Genomic DNA, 25,520 nt, shown 5'->3' with positions numbered 1-25,520 from the left:
TCTCTTTGTAGAGAGAACTCTTGTAGACAGCAAGAGAATTAGAGATAAAGAAAGAATACAAAGGTGATGGAAAGTAAAGAAAAGGGAAGAATGACTTCTGAATTAAAAAAAAGAATGACTTCCGAATTTTTATACAGCAGATATGGATAAATCATATTGTAGCCTCTTACTAAAACTACATCTTAACATACATATTTTGTATAACCTATTATTTTAACTTATCATCAGATCCATATATCATGATTTCATTTTTTTCGTTCTCCTACAAAAAGTCCAAAAGGAGCTTCCAATTGGCATTAAAGTTAGTCAATGTTTTTTCTCTAAGCAAAGCTGTCAGTTTTGCCATCTCGGCTAACTCCATAATCTTCACAATTCATTCTTCCGTTATAGGTAATGTCCAGTCTTTCCATCTTTGAGCATCTAAAGCTCTAGCTGCAGTTATCATATATAGAAATAAAGGTCCATGAGCTTTTTCCAATTGTTTGTCCGTCAGTCCCAAAAGGAAAACCTCTGGTTTTAACTGTATATTAACCTTCAAAATCTTCTGAATTAATGTATGAATTTGGGTGCAAATTTTTTTAGCCTTATTAGATGTCCACTAAAGATGATAAAAAATTCCTTCTTGTTGTTCACATTTCCAACATATGTTTGAAACCCCTTTGAACATTTTTGATAATCTTTCTGGTGACAAATACCATCTATACATCATTTCCTAGAAATTCTCCTTCAAGTTATAACACAGTGTAAATTTTAACCCTTTCATCCACATATTTTCCCATTGCTCCATTTGTATATTATATCCAACATTTTTAGCCCATTTTATCATACAATCTAACTTGTTCATTTTCTGTTTCAAATCTCAGCAAAAGCTTATATGTTTTAGCAAGATGTTCATTGCTAGTACACAATTCAGTTTCAAAACAGTTTGTTTCATTCAAAACCATATGTCTTTTTATCAACTTTAAATCTTTCAGCAAGTTATACATATGAAAACCAGGGGCATGAATGTCCTTGAGATGTCAAATCCTCTCTTGATTTTATTTTCATTTCTCCTTGATGAATATCAAGGATATCACCATGAGTTAACCATTTCTGCTTAGTTACCATTTCTTTCCTATAAAATGCTTCTTGTGGAGATAACCATCGGGGTATTAATGGAGGCGAATATGTGTAGCTCAGGGTTGAACTGTGAACATCTAAAGATGTTACCTAGCCAGGTAATGAAATGTTTGCAAGAAAAGAACCAAGCTCAGAGAACTCCAAGGACTCCATAGGGGTATTCTCAGACACAGTCTAGGTTTATATCTATTCCAAATTCTCAGAATGGCATGTCTGATAAAATGATTCTTAAAGTCCACATTATCATACCATAAATAACCGTGCCACCCAAATCTCAATTATTTGTCCGTCCAAATTCAATAACATGTAATTTCTCAGCAACACTCATTCTCTCAACCAAACCAAACAGCAAGTGGCAAAGTACCATTTGAAATCAGGTAAAGCTAAACCTCCTCTTTCTTTAGCATCTTGCAATGCCTTATATTCAGCTCGCGGGTTTTTTTACTTTGCCAGATAAATTTAGTTATATCCTTCTGCCCTTGTTTAAATGATAAATCAGTAGTCATGACTGGTATTGTCTGAAACAAAAGTAGCATCCTAAGTAAGACATTCATTTTTATCACAGAGATTCTTCCTCACAATGATAGTTGTAATTTCTCCCATCTTAACATATCTTTACATAATTATTTTGGAACAACATCCAATTCATATTTGTCAGATTAACACCCGAATATTTTAGTTTTTTTTTCAATCTTAAAACCTATTTTATTCATCAATTCTAATTGGTCTTGTATATTGATATTTTTGTTAGCATATTTGTCTTTTGTTTATTAACCTTAAATCCAGCTAGTGCACGAAATTCCTTTAATTTTCTCAGTATTATTTCTATCCCTTTCAGAGGGTCTTCTAGCACCAACACCAGATCATCTGCAAAGGCTCTCATTTTATATGTCTCTTTCTTGATTTTAACTCCTGTTATCCCCTCATCTTCTCTCATATCTCTATTTAAAATTTCCAAGACCAAGATAAACAAAAGTGGGGATAGTGGATATTCTTGTCTTGTAAAACACTATTATTGTTTTCTGTCAACCTCTTGCTTGGATCACTTCTGCACCACTCCAAAGGTATATAGGATGCTGATATCTATCTATCTAACTTCTGGGTGGGGTTTTCACTTCTACTTATAGTACTTTTTTCCCCCCTTTTTTCATGCTTCAAAAACAATGTAAACACAAATGTTGTAGGAAATAAGGGAAGTCTCAGAAGAACCCCAGAATCTATAGAGATTAGTTATAATTTGTAGGGAAAAATAAACTCACATTCCATTCTGACGTTTTTCAAGAAAAGTGAAACTCAGGCATAGAATACTGAAACTGGAGCACCTGGAAACAAAGTTTATGCTGGCTTTGGCCACATGTGTCTTCCCCATTCGAACAATTTACAAGAAGGAATTTTACCCAAGTCTGAAACAGGCAATTTTCTGGAAGAAAGAACCACATTAGGGAAAGCAGAGTTGGTGAGATTTCCTAGGGTACCCCTGTCGTAAGGTATGTACCTGCCCTTGTGGCCTGGGAATGATAAAAATATCATCCTTACCATTTAGTCTATTGTGCCTTCTACAGAGATTAGTACACAACGTACATCACATGCCTATTGGATTTTCTAGATTGATCAGAACATTTTTTTTCCTGCTTCCTGCAATCAGGTAAGAACAATTTATACTAATCACAGCATTCTTCATGACAGCCTGTAAAATCAGGCACAAGAAAATCTCCAGGCTATTTGTTGATCACAGTCTGATTCTTCTCTTCATCTTTCCTTTCCTTTCCTTTCCTTTCCTTTCCTTTCCTTTCCTTTCCTTTCCTTTCCTTTCCTTTCCTTTCCTTTCCTTTCCTTTCCTTTCCTTTCCTTTCCTTTCCTTTCCTTTCCTTTCCTTTCCTTTCCTTTCCTTTCCTTTCCTTTCCTCTCCTCTCATCTCCTCTCCTCTCCTCTCCTCTCCTCTCCTCTCCTCTCCTCTCCTCTCTCTCTCTCTCTCTCTCTCTCTCTCTCTCTCTCTTTCTTTCTTTCTTTCTTTCTTTCTTTCTTTCTTTCTTTCTTTCTTTCTTTCTTTCTTTCTTATCTTAAACTATAAATGTGTTTCTGTGTGGACTGCTAGGTGATGCTGAAGTGTTCTCTGAGAACTGATTTATTATTTTGTCTTATTCCTCAATATTATTGAGCATTTTATCTTGCTGGAAGAGTTCAAGTTTCAATAATTCTGTCAAAGAAAAACAAAACAGAGAAGGCAGAATTCAGGGAACATTTTTCTTTTGAGATGCATATAGGTTGAGAGAACCATGATCTCTCTTTCAAGTGAAAGAAAATTTTTGAACTAGAGGAACTCCCATATTGACTGACTGGTTGATAGATTATGTTTTATTTTGTCAGTGTTGACTCCTAGCAACCACATAATTTCTTCTCAAAAGTGATCATTCTCCAACCTGGCCCTTCAGGACTTCCAATCATGCACCCATTGCTGCTGTATTTGAATCCATCCACCTTGCTGCTAGTCTTCCCCCCCCCCCTTTTTCTTTCTCTTCCCAGCATTAAGGACTTCTTAATGAAGTCTTCTCATAATATGCCCAAAATGTAATTGTTTGAGCCTCCAATGAGAATTCTGAATTGATTTGTTCTATGGCCCATTCATTGTTTTTGTGGCTATTCATGCTATTTTCAAGAGTCTTCCCAAGTTCAAAATGATCAATACTCTTTCAATTCTAGATTCTTCGAAATCCAACTTTCACTTCCATAGAATGTCCCAGAGAAAACCATTAGTTGCAGGATTCTAATCTTTGTGGATATAAATGCAACATGGCATTTGAATATGTTTTCCAAGGACTTCCTTATGCCTAATCAAGTATTCATCTATAGTGCATTATTTGACTGCTTGTTCCTTTACTCATGACAGTCAATCCTAAAAGACAGAGGTTTATCTGCCACTTCAATATCTTCATTGTCAGTTCTAAATTTCTCTTTTAAGAATCCAGAATTTTATCTCAATAATTGCACATTAAGAGAAGGTACCCCAAACTCTTTAACAGGGTCTGGGGAGATACCAGGGGATCGTCCTTCCCCAGTTAGCTGGGAACGGTTTGATCCTGTTGTTCCTGAGGAAGTGGACAGGATCCTCCAGACTGTGAGGGGCACCACTTGTCATCTGGACCGATGTCCCTCCTGGTTGGTGAAAGCAGCTCGGGAGGTAACATGTGATTGGATCCAGGCGATAGTTAATACATCCTTGCAGGAGGGAGTGTTTCCAGCACCCTTTAAACAGGCATTGGTGCACCCCCTCCTCAAGAAGCCCTCCCTAGATCCTACCATACTGGACAATTTCTGTCCAGTCTTCCACCTCCCCTTCTTGGGGAAGGTGGTTGAGAAAGTGGTGGCATCACAGCTCCAAAGGGTCCTGGAGGAAATGGATTATCTGGACCCTTATCAGTCAGGTTTCAGGCCCGGTTATGGAACAGAAACAGCATTGGTCTCACTTCTGGATGATCTCTGGTGGGAGCAGGATGGTGGAAGTGCGACCATCCTTGCTCTCCTTGATCTGTCAGCGGCTTTCGATACCATCGACCATGGTATCCTATTGGGACGGCTCAGGTATTTGGGGGTGGGCGGCACAGTTTTGTGCTGGTTCACCTCCTTTCTTCAGGGCCAGTCCCAGTCGGTGGTGATAGGGAGTGAGAGATCCCATCCTTGGCCCCTCCTCTGTGGGCTGCCGGAGGGTTCGGTTCTCTCTCCGCTCCTTTTCAACATCTACATGAAACCACTGGGTGAGATCATCTGTCATCATGGGATGAGGTATCATCAGTATGCTGATGATACTCAATTATATATCTCCATCCCTGGTGAGGTAAGTGATGCCGTGACCGCCCTCTTGCAGTGCCTGGAGGCTGTGAGGGTCTGGATGGGGAACAACAGGCTCCAGCTGAACCCTGGTAAGATGGAGTGGCTGTGGGTTAATGGCTCCTCTGTATCCGGGATATTGTCATCGTTGGTGCTGGATGGGGTAGCACTGCCCCAGACAGACTCAGTGCATAATTTGGGGGTCCTCCTGGACTCATGGCTCCTGCACGAAGAGCAGGTGGCAGCCACGGCCAGGAGGGCTTTTGCACAGCTCCAGGTTGTGCACCAGTTACACTCTTTCCTGGATCGGGATGCCCTTCGAATAGTCACTCATGCCCTTGTTATCTTCCAGATAGAGTACTGCAATGTGCTCTACATGGGGCTACCCTTGAAGAGTATCCAGAAGCTTCAGCTGGTCCAAAATGCAGCCGCGTGAGCTATTTTTGGGGTCCAAAGAAGGACCAATATAACACCTTTGCTTCATGAGCTGCATTGGGTACCAGTTTGCTTCTGGGTCCAATTCAAGGTGTTGGTTATCACCTTTAAACCCCTACATGGCATGGGGCCAGATTACCTGAAGGACCACCTCGCCCCCATGATTTCAACCCATCCCACCCGATCTCAAAGAGAGGGCATGCTCTGGACCCCCTTGGCAAAAGAACTCCGCCTTCTCTGCTGTAGCCCCCACCCTTTGGAACATCTTGCCCCCAGAGGTGAGACAGGCCCCCTCACTCCCGGTCTTTCAGAGGGATTTGAAGACCTGGCTCTGCCATCTGGCCTGGGGCGGGGAGGGAGGTCATCAGAAATGGGATTGGCTAGCCCCCGAGTGGCCTGGTGTTGCTTCCATCAGCCTCTTGGATTTTTTTTCTCCTCCTTCCATTTTGGGTAAATGTGTTTTTCTCTTTTTAATTTTAATTATGTATTTATTTGTTTTAATTGTTGTAAACCTCCCAGAGTCCCCCATTGGGGGGAGTTCGGCGGGGACAAGTCTGCTAAATAAAATAAAATAATAAAAACTATTAAAAACATTAGCACACCAATCTCTTTTCACACAATTCATCTTAGATAAATTTATAGAAGGGACAATCTAATTGTTTGAACCACCAGGTGCTTGTGAATAACATTCTTTCCTCTTTGTTTCTTATTTTCAACCTCCCATCTAATTTTTATATTTCTAGTTTGTGTATAGCTCCCTTCCAAAAATGGAGAAGACAACCCAGGTCCCTTCTTTCTATGAAATGGTCCCAAATCAGGAACACCAGTACAGAGGGATTCTTCTACTACTGTTGCATTTCAGATGGACTTGGGTTGGGGTTCTGGTTAAAGAAGATGAACTAGAAGGATTTCAGCAAAACATGCTTTCCATGTTCCCTCATTCCGGTATTTGTGCTGAATTCCTAGGAAGACTTAAGACTTTTTTCATCAGTACTCTTATTGATGGAATGGAACAACTGTTGGAAGTATATAATATTATCATGAACAGCAAAGCCAATGTCATGATAGTCTATGAAAAAAATGTTTTACTTTTGAGGATATTGTTACATTTACCTCAAATGGAAGAAGTACCTATACAGCCTAAACCTAAAGTCTGGATCCTGGTTTCTGAGATGGATCTTGCTTCCTACATTTTTCAAAGGAGATGGGATATACAAGTCCTCCATGGTGCTCTGTCTTTTGCTGCTCACTCCAAGGAAGTTCCAGGATTTCAAACTTTCCTTCGAAGTAGGAACCATTTATTCATTAAAGAAGATTTGTTTGTGAGAGAAGTGTGGGAACAAGCATTTGGCTGTGTTTATCCTACTCCATCTGTCAATGAAGATGACACTTGCACTGGGGAAGAGAGATTGGAGAGCCTTCCTGCGGTTCTTTTTGAAATGAGCATGACTGGCCATAGTTACAGCATATACAATTCAGTCTCTGCTATTGCATATGCATTACATAACATGCAGTCAAGTCCACAAAAATATAGAATGCGAATGAATGGAGAAAAATTGCACCTTCAAGATAAGCAGCCATGGAAGGTAAAGTAGAAGTTATAGAAAAAGTGGAAAGTACTATGTCTGATCAGTTAATTTAAATGTTTTATTATACAAGGGAATAATGTATTTTTACCAAAATTTTATGAATTCATTTTTCTATCTTTTTTCTCTCCGTTGGATTAGAGGACTGCAATATCTGAACATCAAACAGTTCAGTAGTGCCACTGTTTACCTATCTCTACCTATCTACCTATCTACCTATCTATCTGGTATTGGATCCTTCTTTTATTTCTGGACAATAAGGAGGAATGTGTGTGTATGTGTGTCTGTTTCCCCCCACAAATAAACCTTCCTTCCTTCCTTCCTTCCTTCCTTCCTTCCTTCCTTCCTTCCTTCCTTCCTTCCTTCCTTCCTTCCTTCCTTCCTTCTATCATGTATTTGATAGCCTTCATGTATTTGATAGCCCACCTTTTCCCCAGGAGCTCAAGCAGACATGATTAAGAGTCTACTTTTTCTTCCATCACAGGACACTGATGAGATACTGACTGGCTCTCTGACAGATCTGTAACTAAAATTAAGGCAATGTATTAATGGGGCTGAGTGTAGTGGTTAAGGCATCAGGCTAGAAACCAGGAGGCCATGAGTTCTACTCTCAACTTAGGCAAAAGCCAGCTGGGTGTTCTTGGGCCAGTCACTCTCTCTCAGCCCAAGGAGGCAGGCAATGGCACGCCACTTCTGAAATTTTGCCAGAAACCTGGAGGGACTTGTCCAAGCAGTCTCCAGGAGTCCACACTGACTTGGACGCACACACACACACACATTAATGGGGTCACTCCATTCTCATAAGAAAAATTCAGATGACAAAATGCAGTACCTCCAACATCCTTTTTGTGGTACCCAGAGAATCCCAGAAGAATGGAGTCCATAATAAAGCCACCTAATCTGGTTTCTTTCTTCTGTTAAATGATTGATTACCATGGTTCATTAAGTTTTCATTCAGCTTTTTTAAAAGGGAGTTTTCTTTTTCTTTTGGCTTTAATGAATAGTAGAGAGGTCCTGTGCTCCCAGTCAACTGAATGGACAATCAGTATACTGGCAGCTGGATTATGATTATGATTATAATTAGTAATTAAAGTTAAAGATGAGGGCTGCTGACATTCTAGCTCAGCAGTCTCTGGAGTTCCGTATACTTGGAAAGAAATAATTTCATGTCTTTCCTAACTTACACTATTATATGTGTTTATTTTTTCCTTCCATATTCAGCTCCAGTATTACCTGAAAAGAGTCTCATTTAATAACAGTGCTGGAGATGCAATTTCTTTCGACATGAATGGGAAATTGTTAGTTGGATTTGATATTATAAACTGGATAACTTTCCCGAACCAATCCCTTCATCGAAGGAAAGTTGGAAATCTGGATCCTTGGGCTCCTCAAGAGAACTTGCTTGTGATTAATGACAACAGCATCACTTGGCACAGCAGCATTAACCAGGTAGCCTGAAATGTCCAACTTCTATGATTTTCAGTGGACAATATTAAATCCCTTGTTATACAAACATATATGTTCATGCAAATATAAATTTACAAATATGGCTGGCAAGGAGAACAAGCAAGCTTTAAAAGCATGCAACATTCTTTAAAAGTAGAGATACTTGTGTCTTTGTACAAATAAGACCTTTCAGATGGCTTGTCTGCCTCCCAGTTATTATCAGCTCAGCTTATACTGCATTCAAGATCGAGCTGAACTATGTTAAACATTTGCACATTCATTGAGAGATTAATATTATGGACATGGTTAACTTATCCATATTATATCATCTGTATTTATGTCATCCAGATCTGTCTACATCTAGATCCATATCTACATCAACAAGTACATCAATATCTGTAATTCCTGCATCTATCATCTGTCTGTCTGTTTGTCCGTCCATCCGTCCATCCAATGTCTAAAGCTGCCAAAGTCCTTCCCCTTTTCCAGGCAGGCCCTTAAATAAAAATAATCACTTCCCTCCTTATAAATATAAAGACAATAAATGTATAATATTCCCCAACATATTCTGCCTATTTCCTTTCACATATTTGTCCATATTTATCTACTTCATTTCAAAACACCATGGATATCTGTGTGAAGGAAAGTTAATGCTTATAAGCTATAACCACATGTGCTGAAACCCCTCTGAAGCTTTCCAGTTACCCTGGAAGAAAACATCCATTGCCCTCCATGATGGACAGATTTGGACAATGCAGCTGTGTGGCTTGGAAAATGAACTGATGGTGTTCATCCTGAAAGACCTTTAGGGTATTTGATCATGTTCCAGGCAAGGAGCTTTAGCAAATGCTTTTGAATTGTCCATAGAGTTCAAAAACGTTTTCTAGTGTGGAAGCACTTTGGCTAGCATTGTGGAAAGAGGAACTTCTTAGACTTTTTCCAGAGTATCCATTCTGTAGGAACTCAAAGCAAATGGTATATATGCGTCATAAGTATATCTGTTATACCCCAACTTCCATCCAGATGGGCAATTCAGATTCATTGAATTGTGCACTGAAATTTTGGTAGACCTATCAGTCTTTAAAAATCCAAACTTATGTTTTAAATGTTACAGATATTTGTCCTGAATAGTAAAGCTTTGCTTTTTCTCATTTTTGGATTAGACTGTGCCCACATCTCTTTGTACTGATAGCTGCCATCCTGGTTACTTCAGGCAAAAGCAAGAGGAGAAACAACCTTGCTGCTATGTCTGTATCCGATGTCCTGAAGGGAAAGTGTCAGGCCAGAATGGTAAGTGCTATCAAGCAACAGGGTTATCTTACAATCTGGAAGAACAGACAAGAAAAATTAGTTGCAAACTGCAATATCCATACAGTATTTTTGTGTTGAAGGCAGAATTTGCTTTCCCTGTGTATGGTGGGAATACCAACAGACACACAGCACACACACAAAGTTGATGGAGGAAAAAAAAAGTGCTAGTCTTATTCAAACCTATAATTTTAATTGAACATAGCTTTGTTTACAATTAATATATTTCATCTTAGAAATTTGTTACCCCAATATAGCAATATCAATTGCATAGAATGCAACTATTTCAGCTGATAATCTAAAACAGATTTGCTCACATTGCATAGGTGAAATTCAAATTTAGCTGAACTAGAGAAATCATATTTTAAGTACATCATTTAAAAAAAAAATCACCCTGGAATAATTAGTAACAAAACACTGGAGTTCCATATTCTGTTCTTTATAATCTTCAGATGTTCAGTGAAGACCCGTAAATGACATTTTTCTTCATGGTGTTTTCAACATGACTGTAAATCTCTGTTCATCCAGACCCCTGCTGTTCTTACAGAAATAATCTGAATCCTGAATTAAATAAGAAAGAAGAAAAGTTTAGGTTTCTTGCCATTTGTTCTTATTCTAAAAGCAGTAAAATCTTTAATATGATACCATAATTGACTGATTGATTGTGCTCCATCAAGGGAAGGCCAAATTTAGTGACCACCTACCTAAGTCTTCTCCAGAATGAACAGGAATAAACTGGGTTTAAAACTAAAATTTGTTCTAAATTATAATCACCGTAATGATTTTGTGCCACTGAGGATAGAAATATTTGTGGGACAATAATAAGAGTATGAGTCTTTCCCTTTTTCAGATGCTGAGGACTGTTCAGGTTGCCCAGAAGATCAATATGCAAGCAAAGACAAAACTTCATGTATTCCCAAGAGAGTAACTTCCTTGACTTATGAAGAACCTTTGGGCATTGCTTTAACTATTGTGGCCCTCTCCTTTTTTTTATTCACCGCGTTGGTGCTTGGAACATTTTTGAAACACCACCACACCCCCATCGTCAAAGCCAACAACCGGGATCTCACCTACACTCTACTTGTTTCTCTCCAGCTCTGCTTCCTTTGTGCATTGCAGTTCCTTGTTAAACCTGGGACTACAATATGCCTCTTCCGACAAATCACTTTTGGACTCATCTTCTCCGTGGCTGTCTCGTGTGTCTTGGCCAAAACCATCATTGTGGTTTTAGCATTCCTGGCCACCAAGCCAGGATCCAGGATGAAAAAGTGGGTAGGGAAAGAATTGACAGCCTCCATTGTACTTTCTTGCTCTCTTGTCCAAGCAGTCATATGTATGTTTTGGCTGGCAATGGCTCCGCCCTTCCCAGATGCTGATATGAGCTCCGTCACTGAAGAAATTATACTAGAATGCAATGAAGGCTCAGTCTTTATGTTTTATTGTGTCCTGGGCTATATGGGTTTCCTGGCAGTGGCCAGTTTTATAGTGGCTTTTCTGGCGAGGAAACTCCCCAGCACTTTCAATGAAGCCAAACTGATCACTTTCAGCATGTTGACATTTTGCAGTGTGTGGCTATCCTTTATTCCCAGCTACCTGAGCACCAAAGGAAAATATGTGGTAGCTGTGGAGATTTTTTCCATTTTAGCCTCTAGTGCTGGGTTATTCACTTGCATATTCTTACCAAAGTGCTACATAATTATCCTGAAACCTGAGCTAAACAACAGGGAACTGCTAACACAGAGAAAACATTAACAAAATGGAAACATCTTTTTCAATTTTCCTTCTCTTTCTAGCCTTCTTTATTTTAATCTTAATATTTTTGATTTAATCTTAATATTAAGCAAAAGACACACAGATAAAAACAGCAACATCTGCCTATCCCAGGTCCTTGGGAAGGACTTGATAGGTGGATAAAAATGACATATCCAGTCTGAACATCTGGCTGACCAACAATGATAATAAACTGATGTTTATTGTGAATTGTGGACCTCTGTTTTTTTAATGTTTTTATCACTTGGTTTTCTTTTTGTTCCCTTATTGGGACGGGTGGGTGTTGAAATTAAATTCATATCTCTTTGTCAGGGTCTCCCTGAGGTGAACCCTGTGATCTTTGTACATCCTGACTTTAAAGAGTTAGAACATGATCTTAGATGATGGTCCATACTGCCATGTTCAAAGCCAATACCCAGTACCCAGGCATCTATGCTCTCCCTCTTGGTCTGGTTCTTTTTGACACTGCAGTTCCTTATTACATCAGGGTCCATAATTCCTTTCCTTTCCTTTCCTTTCCTTTCCTTTCCTTTCCTTTCCTTTCCTTTCCTTTCCTTTCCTTTCCTTTCCTTTCCTTTCCTTTCCTTTCCTTTCCTTTCCTTTCCTTTCCTTTCCTCCTTGAGAAAATAAATATTTTTATTAATTTCATTTCTGTCAAAGTTTCAGTCTTTTTATGTGGTATATATGTTACACTTTTCATCTCCTGGCTTCAGGGTGTCAGGCAAGATGTGGGCATGATGCAGATGGTTGGGGGCAAGGCTTGCAGTAGCTCTGGGTGGGAGAACACACACTGTGGAGGGAGCTTGGTAAAAATGCAGTGAGGAGGGGAAAGGAGGGGAGGCATGAGGAGAGTGCTGATATGGGTGGTTGGAGCTGTATGTTTGCAGTGAGGCTTGTGAAAGTGTCAAGAAGGCTTGTCTGGATGAACAGCAGCATATGGATGGGAAAGGCAACAGAAATGGAGCTGGTGAACCAAAGAAAGAATGTCCATGTATAAGACAGGTTATTATAGTCTTAGAACAATACATAAGCTGGGTCACTCTGTCTGTAATCAGAAAACACAGACCATCTTAAAAAGCACTGAGGGAAGAGTCAGAGACTTGGTCAGGAAAATGCCAAGGCCAAATACAGCAGGAATCAGGAGCAAGAATAAGCAAAGTACAAAGCCAGATCCGAAGCTACTTCCAGCAACAAAAGGCAGTCCCTATGCAGGAACAATAGTGGCATCTTCTTGTGCACTTTCCTCTGGACCATACTTCTTCCAGTCTAAGAGCTACTGCAGCTGTCTTTTGTACTGCTGAGAGTGTATTATTTGGCTTAGTTCATGTTTCTCATGATCTTCTACTGGTACGGGTGGAGGTGGTGCATGAGTTTCATGAGCAGGATATGGTAAGGTGTCCAGGAAAAAGAGTGAGCAATGAAAATAAGGAAGAATCTGGTAAGAAGGGAGAAGCTAAACATTGTAGGTGACAAGGTTGATCTGTGCTATGATGGGGAAGGGTCCTATGAATCATTTGGCTAGTTTTCTATTGTGGCCATGTAATGGCAGGTGCTTGGAGAGAGCCAGACACGGTCACCAATTTTTAAAGGTGGCCCTGCTTGATGGTGGCAAAGGTGGTCAACAAAATGTTGTATCAATCCTTGGCCACTTGTTCTCAAATGGTGTCATGAGCAGCCTGTAGCTCAGAAAGGGCTACATCAGTTGTGGGAAGTGAGAAAGAAGATCCAGGTGCAGAAAGGTACTGGTTGTGATAACCATAGTTGACAAAGAATGGGATCTGTTGTGTCAAGGCATGCAAGGAATTGGTGCAAGCAAATTCAGAGAGTAGTAGGAGTTCGGACCAGTTGTCCTGTTGATAGCTGGTATAGCACTGGCCTGTTCCACCTCTCCATCTGACTCTGGATGGAAAGTGGCAAACAGGTATAGTTTGACTTCTAGAAGGCTAAATAGCATTTTCCAGAACTTGGAGGTGAACTGGATGGCCCAATCTGAGGCAATACAGTAGGTAGGACATATAACCAGAAGACATGGAGGAAGAAGGAAGCTGTCTCCTTGGTAATGGGGACAACAACACATAGGATGAAGTGGGCCATTTTGGTGAAATGATCCACCACCATGTGGACAACTGTGAAATATTCATGGTGCATTTCTTATATTTTTTGCTGATAATCAAAATCAGAATGAAAGCTACAACTGTTCTTCATTTTTTAAATCTATTTAGTCTATTTCCAATACTGCCATCAGTTATTCTTTACTGTCCACTGCCAAGTCTAGTGCTTGTTAACCTTGTTTTGTTCTCAACATTAAATACATATTGGTTCAAAGGCAATAAAATTTATATTTCTTCAAAGATAATAAAAGGCTAGAGAACCTGGTTAGTGTGGTGGTTAAAGGAATTGGTCTAGAGACTGAGAAACCATGAATTCCAGTCCTGCCTTAGCCAAGGCTGCACTGGGACAGTACCTCCATTGCTACACCAGGACTTTTCTTGTGGGAAGCTGGCAGGGAAGGTCACAAATCACGATCATTTAACCATGGGACGGTGCAACTGTCATAAGTGCGAGCCAGTTGCCACATACCCAGATCATGATGACATGACCAACAGGGTGTTGGAATGGCCAGAACTTCGAAGATCAGTTCTAACCACCACTTATTCAGCACCATTGTAACTTCGCTGTATTGTAACTTCACCATTGCTACACTAGCTACCAACAGGACAACTGGTCCCAACTCCTACCCTTCTCTGAATTTGCTTACAACAATTCCTTGCATGACTTGACAGAACAGACCCCATTCTTTGTCATCTGGGTGACTTTGTGCCATTCACTCTCAGCTCTAGGAAGAAGGCAATGGCAAACCATATCTGAAAATATGACCAAGAAAACTGAATGAACCTGTCTTGGTAGTTGCCAGAAGACAAGATTGTATTGGAAGCACCAAAAAAAGATAAACAAAAGTCTGAGAGCTTGGGTATTAATTTCAGGACATTGCAAATTGCAACAACAACAACAACAACAGCAACAATATTCATTGCAGCCCATCCAAATAGTCATCCCATATGGTTTTTATTGCTGTTTTAGATTTATTTATTTATTTTATTTTATTTGTTGGATTTCTCCCCTGCCGATCTTCCCCCAATGGGGGACTCTGGGCAACTCCAATCAATTTACTCCAATCAACACATTCCTAGATTGGTTTACGTATGTGGTTTCCTTTTGTTCTTTACATTTTCCAGATTTGGACTTCCCAGATACAGATACTTCTGCCTTTTCATATTTTCCTTTTTTAATGAATGAATGAACAAAACAAACAAACAAACAAAAATAATAAATAAATATATTTTATTGGCTTTTCAATAAACCCTCTGTCTTATATAACATTTTATTCCTCTATTTACCTTATAGTTTGCTCTTGATCCTAATCCTCTAACTTAGCTCTCCAATCAACCTAATGTATTATTCTAATGAACAACAGAACACACATTTTTTGCAATTCTACAGAGAAATTTTAATTCTACTCTGTCTCTCTTGCAACCTATAATTAGTAGAATTACCACTCTTATAAACTATTCCACGTGATTAGAACACAGATTTATCAGTCTCACAATTCTATTTCTCCTCCCACCGTTACATTCTATTCTAGAATTTCAGAGAGAAACACAAAAGAGAAACAAAGAATCAGGGCTGCCTTTTCTTTTTTGATCAACATACACTCTGCTTTTCTGAAGTATTCTAAACTACTGGATGGTGTATGAAGTTTCAAAATATCCCCATTTCTGTTCTGATTCTTTTGGAAAAGGATCGTACTTTGTGTTGAGGAGTCACAGAAATAGCCCAACTGGAGCCCAGATTAATCAGATCTGATGCTAAAATAGAACAAGCCTTGTTCTACTGATCTGGAATTTCACAGAAGTTTTTCTTTATGATGGCACTCTTTGTGATTATTCTAGTCATAATGTTGCCTCATCTGGTATGCAAATCTCATAAAAGGAAGTGTGAAAGCAGTGAACCAATCCCTATTCTGCACAGGTAGGTCTGAAGAGAAAGGTTCTTAGTACAGATTTAAATGATACTTACCCAATTTATACATGAATCAGAGTGGAGTTATATCCTGATACCTGCATATCTCAAACTTTGTAATGCAATTTATAACTCAAATATGTATCTATTAGGGGAGGTGCATTAGAAAGTGCATTGTATTAGGGAAACTATTTTCAAAAATGTGTGCACTGTATGAGAAAAAGTTATACAGTATATTAGGAGTTGTGTGCATGAATCTCCATATGAATATTCACATGGATTTTTTTTTTTTAAATTGCAAAGTGATGAAGACGCCAGACAGAATTAATTTAAGACTGGAAAAATGAGAAACTGAGCAAAATCTAACTTAACCAGTGCACATTTTCCTGTTGACAGGTATCATCAACCAGGAAGAATCATTATTGGCTGCATAACATCTCAAGTCTTCATGCCTACCTACTCAATGGATTTCAATGAACACCCTCATCAATCAGTTATTGGTGAATACCTGTAAGAATCTCTTTCATCATTCTGTATGATATATTTCTTCCAAGCATATTTCAAGTAGACAAGGTTTGCTAATTAAAATTAGCACAGCAATGCATAGCATGATAAACAATATCTTACTCATAACTTTAATTCTGATGATGTCTCTTTATATTGTTTTTCTTTTACATATAACCAAGCCTACGTATGGTTTTATAGTTCCCTTATGGATCTATTCCATCTATGAATGACAGAGATGGTGTCTTCTCCTTCTACCAGATGGTCCCAAATGAATCCTACAAATATACAGGGATTCTACGACTATTGCTGCACTTTGCATGGACATGGGTTGGGATCCTTGCTAAAGATGATAACAATGGAGAAGGATTTATAGAAAACATAGTCTCAGTGTTTCCCTTGAGTGGAATCTGTTTTGCCTTTTTAGAAAGGATCATGACAGTTTACATCAGTAATCTTTTTGATCTATGGCAGTGGATGCTGAGAACACATGATGTTATATTTCAAAGCAAAGCCAGTATAATAGTTGTGTATGAAGAAAATATGATACACCTGAGATGGCTACTATATTTGCCAGAAATGGAGTTTGTAACCATGCAGTATGAAAGCAAAGTATGGATCATGGCTATCCAGCAGGAGCTCAGCACATTACCTTTTCAGAAGAACTGGGATATACTAACTATCCATGGGGCTCTATCAATGGCTGTTCACTCAAATGAAATATTAGGATTTCAAAATTTTATTCAAACTCGAAATCATTTCTTGACAAGAGGAGATGGCTTCATCAGGGATTTTTGGGAACAATCATTTGACTGTACATTTCCAGGTCTGTTCATTAGCAAAAATGATATTAAAGTTTGCACTGGGGAAGAGAAGCTAGATGATCTTCCTGGGGCTTTTTTTGAAATAAGCATGACTGGCCACAGCTACAATGTTTATAATGCTGTCTATGCAGTTGCCCATGCCTTACATGACATGCAGTCAAGTGAATCCAAACATGGAAGAAGCATGAAACTACAGAATCAACAACCATGGCAGGTAATGGCCTCAGAAGGCAAGCTTCCTTGCTTCCTTGCTTCCTTGTTTATTATTTAAAATATTTATATGGTCACCCATCTTATACAATATAACCCTGGGCTGATAACAACAATCAAGTCACTATGAATATATGAAAAATTAAAACCAGGATTCCACAGAATTAAAAACCATCACATTCCAACCAATGCACCATAACAATTGCATACCAAGTAGAGCCAGGATAGCCAGCATGCTGTATTTTATGTAACAACAGGTTCATATGAATATAAACATATTTCTCCATTGATGCCTCTTCCCATTCTTCTCATCTTCCTATCTTTTCTACTTAACTAGTCACCAGGAATATTAGCTGTCCATCTTTCAATGTGCATGCCCTACCTGATGAGCCAGGACATGGTGACTTTCTGGAAGCACAGTACTACATTGTTGAAAATGTGCCAAAAGGTTGCAGTGGCCCTCAAGTTATTGATAGTAAAGAGGCATTCCTTTTTCTTCCATCCAGCAATGCCTTTTATAGTTGTACTGTCATATCCAAGAGCAATCCAGAATTTATGAAATCCCATAGAAACATTGTATGGCCTTCCAGAGTCCTTTGTGAAATGAAGGAATAATAAGTATCATCATCATCATCATCATCATCGTCGTCGTCGTCGTCGTCGTCGTCCCATCCTAGTTGTATACTTAATCAATATGCTAATCTTGTTTTGCTTGTTTTATTTGGCTACACTCACCAAGATAGATTAGATAAATAGATAGATAATGTTTATTTTGGTCAGTGGCAAGGTAGAGCAAACATATACAAATAAAATAAAGCAGTAAATTGAGATCCCCATATGTGGGAGGAATAGGGATTCATCCCAAAAATTTTCCTCTCAAAAGGGTTGCTCACAGAGAAAGGTTAATCTGCTTATGATACCACAAATTCAGTTGCCTACCAATATTATTATCATACCACATCATCAATCTGCATACTTAAATAGAAGTTTGCTCTTTGGGGAGTCATGATGCTTGCTGTAAGATCACAGTCAAGGTCAAGATCAAGTCAAAGAAACAAGAAAGAATTATATCCAAAGAAAAACAATTTCTTACTCCAAAACCAGAATAACAAGAGTGGTTCAGTAATAATTCCATGAGGAAGGTGGCACTGAATAGCTTCTCCTGGTAAAAACAGTTGATATTGGATTGACTGTGAGATATTTTAATTATTGCAAAAGAATACATGGCTGATGGTTGACTGAATAACAAGGATTATATTGGGATGATAGAAACTTCCTCCTTTCAACATTTCTTTACAGAATTACAGAATAAATATTCTGTAATAAATAAATATTCTGTAATGTTTATCACAGAACAGCATTCTAGTGTTCCATTTAGATCAAGTATAACAAATCAGGAGAAGAGCAACATCCAAAATCCTGCATTTACATGTGTAATTTAGGAATCAATTCCACACACTGAGCATAATTTTTGTTTTGAGAAAGGTACTGGGTACTATAACTCAAAAAGTATTAATAATTTTAGAGAGCTGTTTTCAATGAAAGGAAACATATATCTTCTAAAACATTGTGAGATGAGTTTCCATGCTGTAAGTTCTGATAAAGAATTTCTTTATTATATTTCCAACAGCTCCACGATTTTCTAAAAAGAGTCTCATTTAATAATACTGTTGGAGATGAAATTTCTTTTGACCAAAATGGTGCATTGATAGGGGGCTTCGATATAGTAAATTGGGTTGCATTTGCAAACCAATCTTTCCATCGAGTGAAAGTTGGAAAGCTAGATCCCCATGTTTCACCTGACAAAATGTTCAGCATTTGTGATGAAGCTATCACATGGCACAGCAGTTTTAACCAGGTATGATTGGATGTTCCATTCTAATAAGATCTTGTGTGAACTCCAGTTGGATATTTTTAACAGAGCAATGTATTCCATAAATAGGATGGAATTCATTACAGATATTTTCCTTCCATTTCGGTTCAGTGGTTAACACAAGACTGAAAATGCATTCAAGGAAAACAACTGAAGTAACTGATAATAATAACCAGTAAACTATAAGCTACCAAATATTCATCAAAATCATGAACATGTACATGAATGGAACTGGACTAGATTATTCATGTTTAAACTCCTTTAAAATTAATTTGTTTCTAGCCCTTTTGGATTATAGAAAAAATGTAAGCAAGTAACCATAGAGTAAGAAGTTAATTTACATTTATAGTTAAAACTGCTGTAAAAGAAAATTGAGTCTTTCTTTATATTTCTTTTCTTTTTCTCTCTTTTTATTTTCTGCACTTTTAACTCCGTTCTTTTCTTATTTCCCTCTTTGCATTTCTTTCTTCATTCTAAATATTAATTCTTGTTAGTTTTTATCTTTCTCTTTAAAATTTTCATGAAGTTATATTTAAAATGAAAAAAAAGACAAGACAATGAGAATCCCACCCAATGCTCACTAGTCAGTATTTGATTGGCTAATGCACCTTGGATTTCCAGCCTTTAAGAACCTCTTCTAAATATCAGCAATTAAAGTTAGGCTAGGTAAGATACTCTCCATTTCATCAGGGCTTCAGGATGCTCGGCATAGGCATGAGATAAAACAATCATCAACAGAGACATGAGGTGGTACAATTGAGAAATCCTCAGTTTTGTTTCATAGTGAGCAAGTCCTTCCTTCCTTCCTTCCTTCCTTCCTTCCTTCCTTCCTTCCTTCCTTCCTTCCTTCCTTCCTTCCTTCCTTCCACTTGCTTGCAATTTTTACCTTCATTAAGGAGGTGGTCTTCTCTGGACATGCATGAGTTTTGCCATATGTTTTGCTGGTGATTCCTAATTATTTTTATTTTTATGTTAAGCTAATAAAACTAAGATCATTTCTAAACATAAATGGTGTTTGAAACTTCAAACATAATTGCTGTTTTTCTCCTGCAGAGAAAACAAAGTGATTTTAAAAAATTATCACTACTTTGTTTTATTTCTTTTCAGATTTGGTTTTCTAAAGTGAATAGGAACAGCTTTATATATATAGGGATTGTCCTTTTTTTTTTTTAACTAGATGTTGCCCATCTCTGTGTGCTCTGACAACTGCCATCCTGGTTATTTCAAGAGAAAACAGGAAGGGAAGCCATTTTGTTGCTATGATTGTATGCCATGTCCAGGAGAAAAAATCACTGACCAAACAGGTACGAAATGCATTTTAAAATTCTGAAGAATTTTTAAGGTCTATTGACTGTATTTATTTAAAAGGATGGTGACCCTGAATTTATTACAACCCTGTTTCCCCAAAAAGCATAAGCAGAAATCTGGCATAATTCCATCTTCCCCATTGTATTAATCTGGAATTGCCAAGTCCAGCAGGAACCAACCATGCCCCCCCCCCACACACACACAATAAAAGTGGGGTGGGATCAGTAATTAAATACATTATAACTGACTTGATAATTCCTGATTAAAATCAATTGCCTTTAAAATAAAATGCTCCATTTATCAAAGTAATGCATCTGAGAAGAGGTAACTGGATGCAGTTGAGGGAGGAGGTCTCTAAATAGGGATTGAAGAAAACAAGGAAAGAGACAGAAGCTCTCTTCAAAGTTGTTTAAAAGTTACTACTCCAGTAATACTACTAACTTTCAGTAGTGTTGTCTGCAGGAAAGGAAAAAAAAAAAAAAATTAGGAATAGCCAGTAGGATTTGGGAGGAGCAAGGTTCCTCCCTGATACTCTCATGAGTTGTAACCTTTTTCATAACTCCCAAAGAGATCTAGATTGTTGGTCCTCTAGTTGTAAAGGGGGGGGGGGCACTGTAGCCAATTGTTTCTACCTTGCTGAAAATGAGAACTCTATATCTATTTTTGTATACTCTTTACTCATTGAGAGGTGGACCCATCTTTCTTTTTCAATAACATCTGCACATTTTTAAATGGAATCTGCTTCTTTAAATAGTCTTTACTTATATTTTCAAAACCACCCTTCAAAGGTAATTATTTGAGGGAAAAACACTCATTTTCTGTTTGGCAAATATGGCATCCATCAATCACGATCGGTAGCTAGATAGCTAAATAGATAAGTATATGCAAGGCTGACTGACATAATGGATTGGATCTAGATTTTTTTCATATTTGTTGTTAATAACTAGAAATATGAAGGACTTGTTAGTAATTACTAAACTAAGCCCATTTTATTGCCATAGGTCTACTTACTTATCATTAAACCTGGATACAGCCTAATCCATATGAAATATTTAATGAAAAATGTAATATGTAGTTTGATCCTGGGTTAAAAGTCCAATAGCAGAACAATATATTGGCAATCTTATACAAACCTACTAGGAGCAACTCCAATTAAATTCAGCGGAATATATTTCTGAGTAATAGGATGACCAATTACATTCTTAAAGGTCAGTTAACAAGATCTAGACCTGCATTTCTCAAACTTGGCAACTTTAAGATGTGTGGATTTCAACTCCCAGAATTCCCCAGCCACACATCTTAAAATTGCCAAGTTTGAGAAACGCTGATCAAAGGCTGCTTTTTCTTCTGCTTCCTCCTTCTACACGTATTTACTATGACACTCAAATTACACTTGAAAATTATTCTGAAGTTGTTGAAAGGGATAAAGCCAATGAATCAAATATTTGCTGAAGCAAATAAATAAAATAAATCAAATGGATAAATGAGTAACATGACTGTGAATTGTTACCATGTGTGTTAAAGCTTTATTTTCTCCAGCAACACAATATGTTGCATTGATTATGATAATATAGGACATTTTCTTTATCTCCATAAAACAAGACATTATCTGGTACATTACTTAAGATTTAAGTTACTTTACTTGGCAAAATCTTTTGGGAATGAAAAGTCACGTGGGTGTTCAAGTTTATGTTTATGGGAGAATAATTAAGGAAACTTGGAGAAATACTGTATGTAATGACATCCTTTCATTTTCAGACATGGATGACTGTCACAAATGCCCTGAAGATGAATATCCAAACAGAGCTCAAGACCTCTGTGTTCCTAAGAATACCTGGTTCTTGTCCTATATCGAACCACTGGGGATCAGTTTAATAATGTTGGCACTCACCCTGTTTGTTTTCACAGCTTTGGTTTTAGGAGCTATTGTGAAGCACCATGATTCCCCAGTCATCAAAGCTAATAATAGGCGTCTCACCTACACACTCCTAATATCCCTCTTGCTCTGTTTTCCCTGTGCTTTTCTATTTATTGGCCCACCTGGGAAAGTGACATGCCTTTTGAGACAAGTTAGTTTTGGCATGATCTTTTCAGTGGCTATTTCTTGCATATTGGCAAAAACCACTACCGTTATTCTGGCTTTTAGGGCTATAAAACCAGGAAGTAGAATGAGGACTTGGGTGGGAAAAGGACTAGCTTTTCCCATTGTCCTCTGTTGCTCCATTATCCAAGCAGGCATTTGTACAGCATGGCTGGTCACCTGTCCTCCATTTCCAGAAGCTGACATGAACTCAGTAACTGAAAAAATTGTACTGGAATGTAATGAAGGTTCTGTTACGATGTTTTACTGTGTTTTGGGCTATGTGGGCTTTCTGTCAACAACATGTTTCATCATAGCTTTCTTTGCCAGAAAGTTGCCAGATAGTTTCAATGAAGCCAAGTTCATCACTTTTAGTATGTTGATCTTCTGCAGTGTTTGGTCATCTTTTGTACCAGCCTATCTCAGTACCAGGGGAAAATATACTGTAGCAGTGGAGATCTTCTGTATCTTAGCCTCCAGTGCTGGGCTTCTGAGTTGTATCTTTTTTCCAAAATGTTACATAATTCTCCTGAGGCCTGAGTTAAACAACCGGGAACAGCTTATGAAGCACAAACATTGAAACTGTTAATCTGAATTGAATGTGTAAAATGCATGCTTATTTTTTTCCTTTAACTACTACTGAACCAGCCTCTTCTAAATGCTACCTAAAGCTACGTATAGACCAATGTAATGTTCAGTTTTAAGCTATTGGCTATTTGTATGAATGTTAATTTCATGAGACTGATATAGAATGGTTTTATTACCTTTTAACTGCTCATTCCTGAAATCCTTAAATGTTAGCATATATAGGTGATATAAAACAAAACCACATTTATACAAAACAAAAATATATTTCTCTGATTTCTGAAGCTTAAAATAACAATTAGATGCATATTTATTCATCCAATTCAGTAGAGTTCAAGTATTTATGACAGTGGTGAGGGTGTTGTTGTTGTTGTTATTTAGTCGTTAAGTCGTGTCCGACTCTTCGTGACCCCATGAACCATATTGCGCCAGGCCTTCCTGTCCTTCACTGCCTCCCTGAGTTTGCTCAGTTTCATGCTCATTGCTTCAGTGATGCTATCTAACCATCTCATCCTCTGCCGCCCTCTTCTCCTTTTGCCTTCAATCTTTCCCAGCATCAGGGTCTTTTCCAAAGAGTCCTCTCTTCGCATTAGGTGACCAAAGTATCTGAGCTTGAGCTTCATTATCAATCCTTCCAATGAGCAGTCAGGGTTGATTTCCTTTAAGATTGACTGGTTTGACCTCCTAGCAGTCCAGCGGACTCTGAAGACTTCTATTATAGTATATGTCTATATATAATGTATAATGATTATACAGACTGGTTTTCATATTTAATAAAAAGGACTCCATTATACAAATCTGGACGCTTTATTTATTTTTGGGAACTTTATTCCCTATTGTCAATGTGGTACTACACATTCTGCTAGTTTTAACCACAAATCTGGTGGAAAGGTAAGAACAACTCCATAAGCTAATGTCCATGAAAGCTAATTTATCATTTTCTTATTTGGCACCATTAGCTGCTAACTGTTGCATTGATCACTAAGAAGCATGCATTAGATGACTGGTTTCATCCGATCTGGGACTCATCAGATGTAAGTAGCCAGATGATAAACCAGTAGAATAACATCTGATTACCTACATCTGATGAGTCCCAAATAGGACAAAACAGTCACGTAGTGCCTGTCTCCTGGTGATAAACATAACTAAAAGCATCACACCGGTTATACACTCTATAAAAATAGGGGGGAAAAAATCCCCTTCCAAGGGAGAGGGGTGGAAGTCTTATAAAAACCTGTACACATAAGTATAACATCATGTAACATCTATATTCTCTGCTCTAAGGGCTTAAGGGGAAGTGCATTGTCTATGCTATTCTTATAGCTTCCTTAACTGCTGTGTTACACAATACAGAAATCTGAGGTCCTTCCTCTCACCAAAAATAAAGGCGTGATTAAACTGTACTTTTTAAGAACATAAGAACAGTCCTGGTGGATAAGTCCCTGTCTAGCCTTAATCCAGAATTGTATTTCTCCCAATGGCCATCTAGATGCTTGCAAGCAGAAGATGGAAACATATCCTTTTCCTACCTTTATTCTAGTATAATGGGTATTTGTCCTCCCCCCACACACAAATTAGGAAGTAATGTTGAATCATTAAGACAAATAATTCTTGACAGTGGTTGTGATGAGAGATCCAATAAAGAAATTTATAATTAAGCCAGTTGGGGAGAAAGTTGTTAGCAGTTTGACTAGAATGGAGCCAGTAGATGAGGTGCTCCAAATCCCCCCTTCCCTGTTAACCTGTGGAGGTTGTTGGGAGAATATTGGGAACCAGTATTTCCTAAAAGCCACTGACCAATACTGTCATTATGACTGTCTTAGCTGTGACTTATGTGAGTACCATCTTGAAGAAATGAAGTATGGACACTATAATATAATCTGGGCAGAGAGTTCTGTTGAAAAGACTCTCTCAGGTGATCCTATGTGACGACTATGAGAGTAAATGATAAAGTGTACCATCTGGAATGCTTCAAGTGTGCTGCTTGCCAGAAACATTTTTGTGTTGGTGACAGATACCTTCTCATAAACTCAGATATAGTGTCTTAGCAGGCTATCTACAAGTGGACCAAGATCAATGGACTTATGTAGCCTCCTTGTGCCTCATAGTCTCATCTCATTCCACATCTCATGACTGATATACATATTTTGCTATGTTGAGTTTTATTGCTCACATCTATATGCTTTTTCTAAGGAACAGGAAAATGGAACAAAATGCACATGCATTACATCATGTACAAATTATGATTGGAGACTGGTATAATAGCAAACAAGTTGCTTTATTTTAACAAATATGCTTTAATGTTAAACTTAGAGGTTTGTCTGGAAAGGGAATGGATCTCAAAATAAGTGCAGCTTCCCTTTTTTAATGGCAATCAATTTTTCTTTAAAGTGAAAGTACATTTGCTACATTGCAAAGATGATACCTTATCAGATAGAGTTAAGTCCTTGGGGGATAATGGGAGTTAATGGCATGAAACTGGAGAGTGGGGAACTAGTGTAGCCTTAAAAGTTTAGTAAATATTTCAGATGATACAGATGGATAGCTATCTTCTGCTAACATTAAAGGTGAAGAATTTATCACTCATTTTTATACAATAACTGGGGCTACAAGGGTCACCAGTTGTC

General features: G+C 38.1%; 2 protein-coding genes across 2 annotated transcripts; both read left to right on the top strand.

Moving 5' to 3' along the window:
• The first annotated feature begins 6,146 nt into the window (after positions 1 to 6,146).
• On the top strand, positions 6,147 to 11,471 carry LOC148215769 (vomeronasal type-2 receptor 26-like). The gene is made up of 4 exons (XM_088142471.1): positions 6,147 to 6,965; positions 8,187 to 8,414; positions 9,575 to 9,701; positions 10,570 to 11,471. The coding sequence occupies exons 1-4, from the start codon at positions 6,147 to 6,149 to the stop codon at positions 11,469 to 11,471; spliced, it is 2,076 nt and encodes a 691-aa protein (XP_087998597.1).
• A 5,136-nt stretch (positions 11,472 to 16,607) lies between these two features.
• Positions 16,608 to 22,888, top strand: LOC103056343 (vomeronasal type-2 receptor 26-like). Its single transcript, XM_025173685.2, has 4 exons — positions 16,608 to 17,051; positions 18,678 to 18,905; positions 20,098 to 20,224; positions 21,987 to 22,888. Exons 1-4 carry the CDS (start codon positions 16,608 to 16,610, stop codon positions 22,886 to 22,888), a joined length of 1,701 nt encoding a protein of 566 aa, XP_025029453.2.
• The last annotated feature ends 2,632 nt before the right edge of the window (positions 22,889 to 25,520 follow it).

The sequence above is a fragment of the Python bivittatus genome, unplaced genomic scaffold, assembly GCF_059951505.1.
Source record: "Python bivittatus isolate LINGU-HERP-01145 unplaced genomic scaffold, Pbiv_v1 ctg000440_np1212, whole genome shotgun sequence".
In the NCBI taxonomy this organism is placed as follows: domain Eukaryota; kingdom Metazoa; phylum Chordata; class Lepidosauria; order Squamata; family Pythonidae; genus Python; species Python bivittatus.
Note: the sequence above shows the minus strand (reverse complement) of the source record. Positions and strands in the feature narration are given on the sequence as shown.

Excerpts from the sequence above, each read along its gene's own strand:
- LOC148215769 (XM_088142471.1), top strand. The coding sequence starts at position 6,147 with ATGGAGAAGACAACCCAGGTCCCTTCTTTCTATGAAATGGTCCCAAAT. Across the intron at positions 6,966-8,186 it reads AAGATAAGCAGCCATGGAAG|CTCCAGTATTACCTGAAAAG; the intron begins GTAAAGTAGAAG and ends TTCCATATTCAG. Across the intron at positions 8,415-9,574 it reads GGCACAGCAGCATTAACCAG|ACTGTGCCCACATCTCTTTG; the intron begins GTAGCCTGAAAT and ends TTTTTGGATTAG.
- LOC103056343 (XM_025173685.2), top strand. The coding sequence starts at position 16,608 with ATGCAGTATGAAAGCAAAGTATGGATCATGGCTATCCAGCAGGAGCTC. Across the intron at positions 17,052-18,677 it reads AGAATCAACAACCATGGCAG|CTCCACGATTTTCTAAAAAG; the intron begins GTAATGGCCTCA and ends TATTTCCAACAG. Across the intron at positions 20,225-21,986 it reads AAAAATCACTGACCAAACAG|ACATGGATGACTGTCACAAA; the intron begins GTACGAAATGCA and ends TTTCATTTTCAG.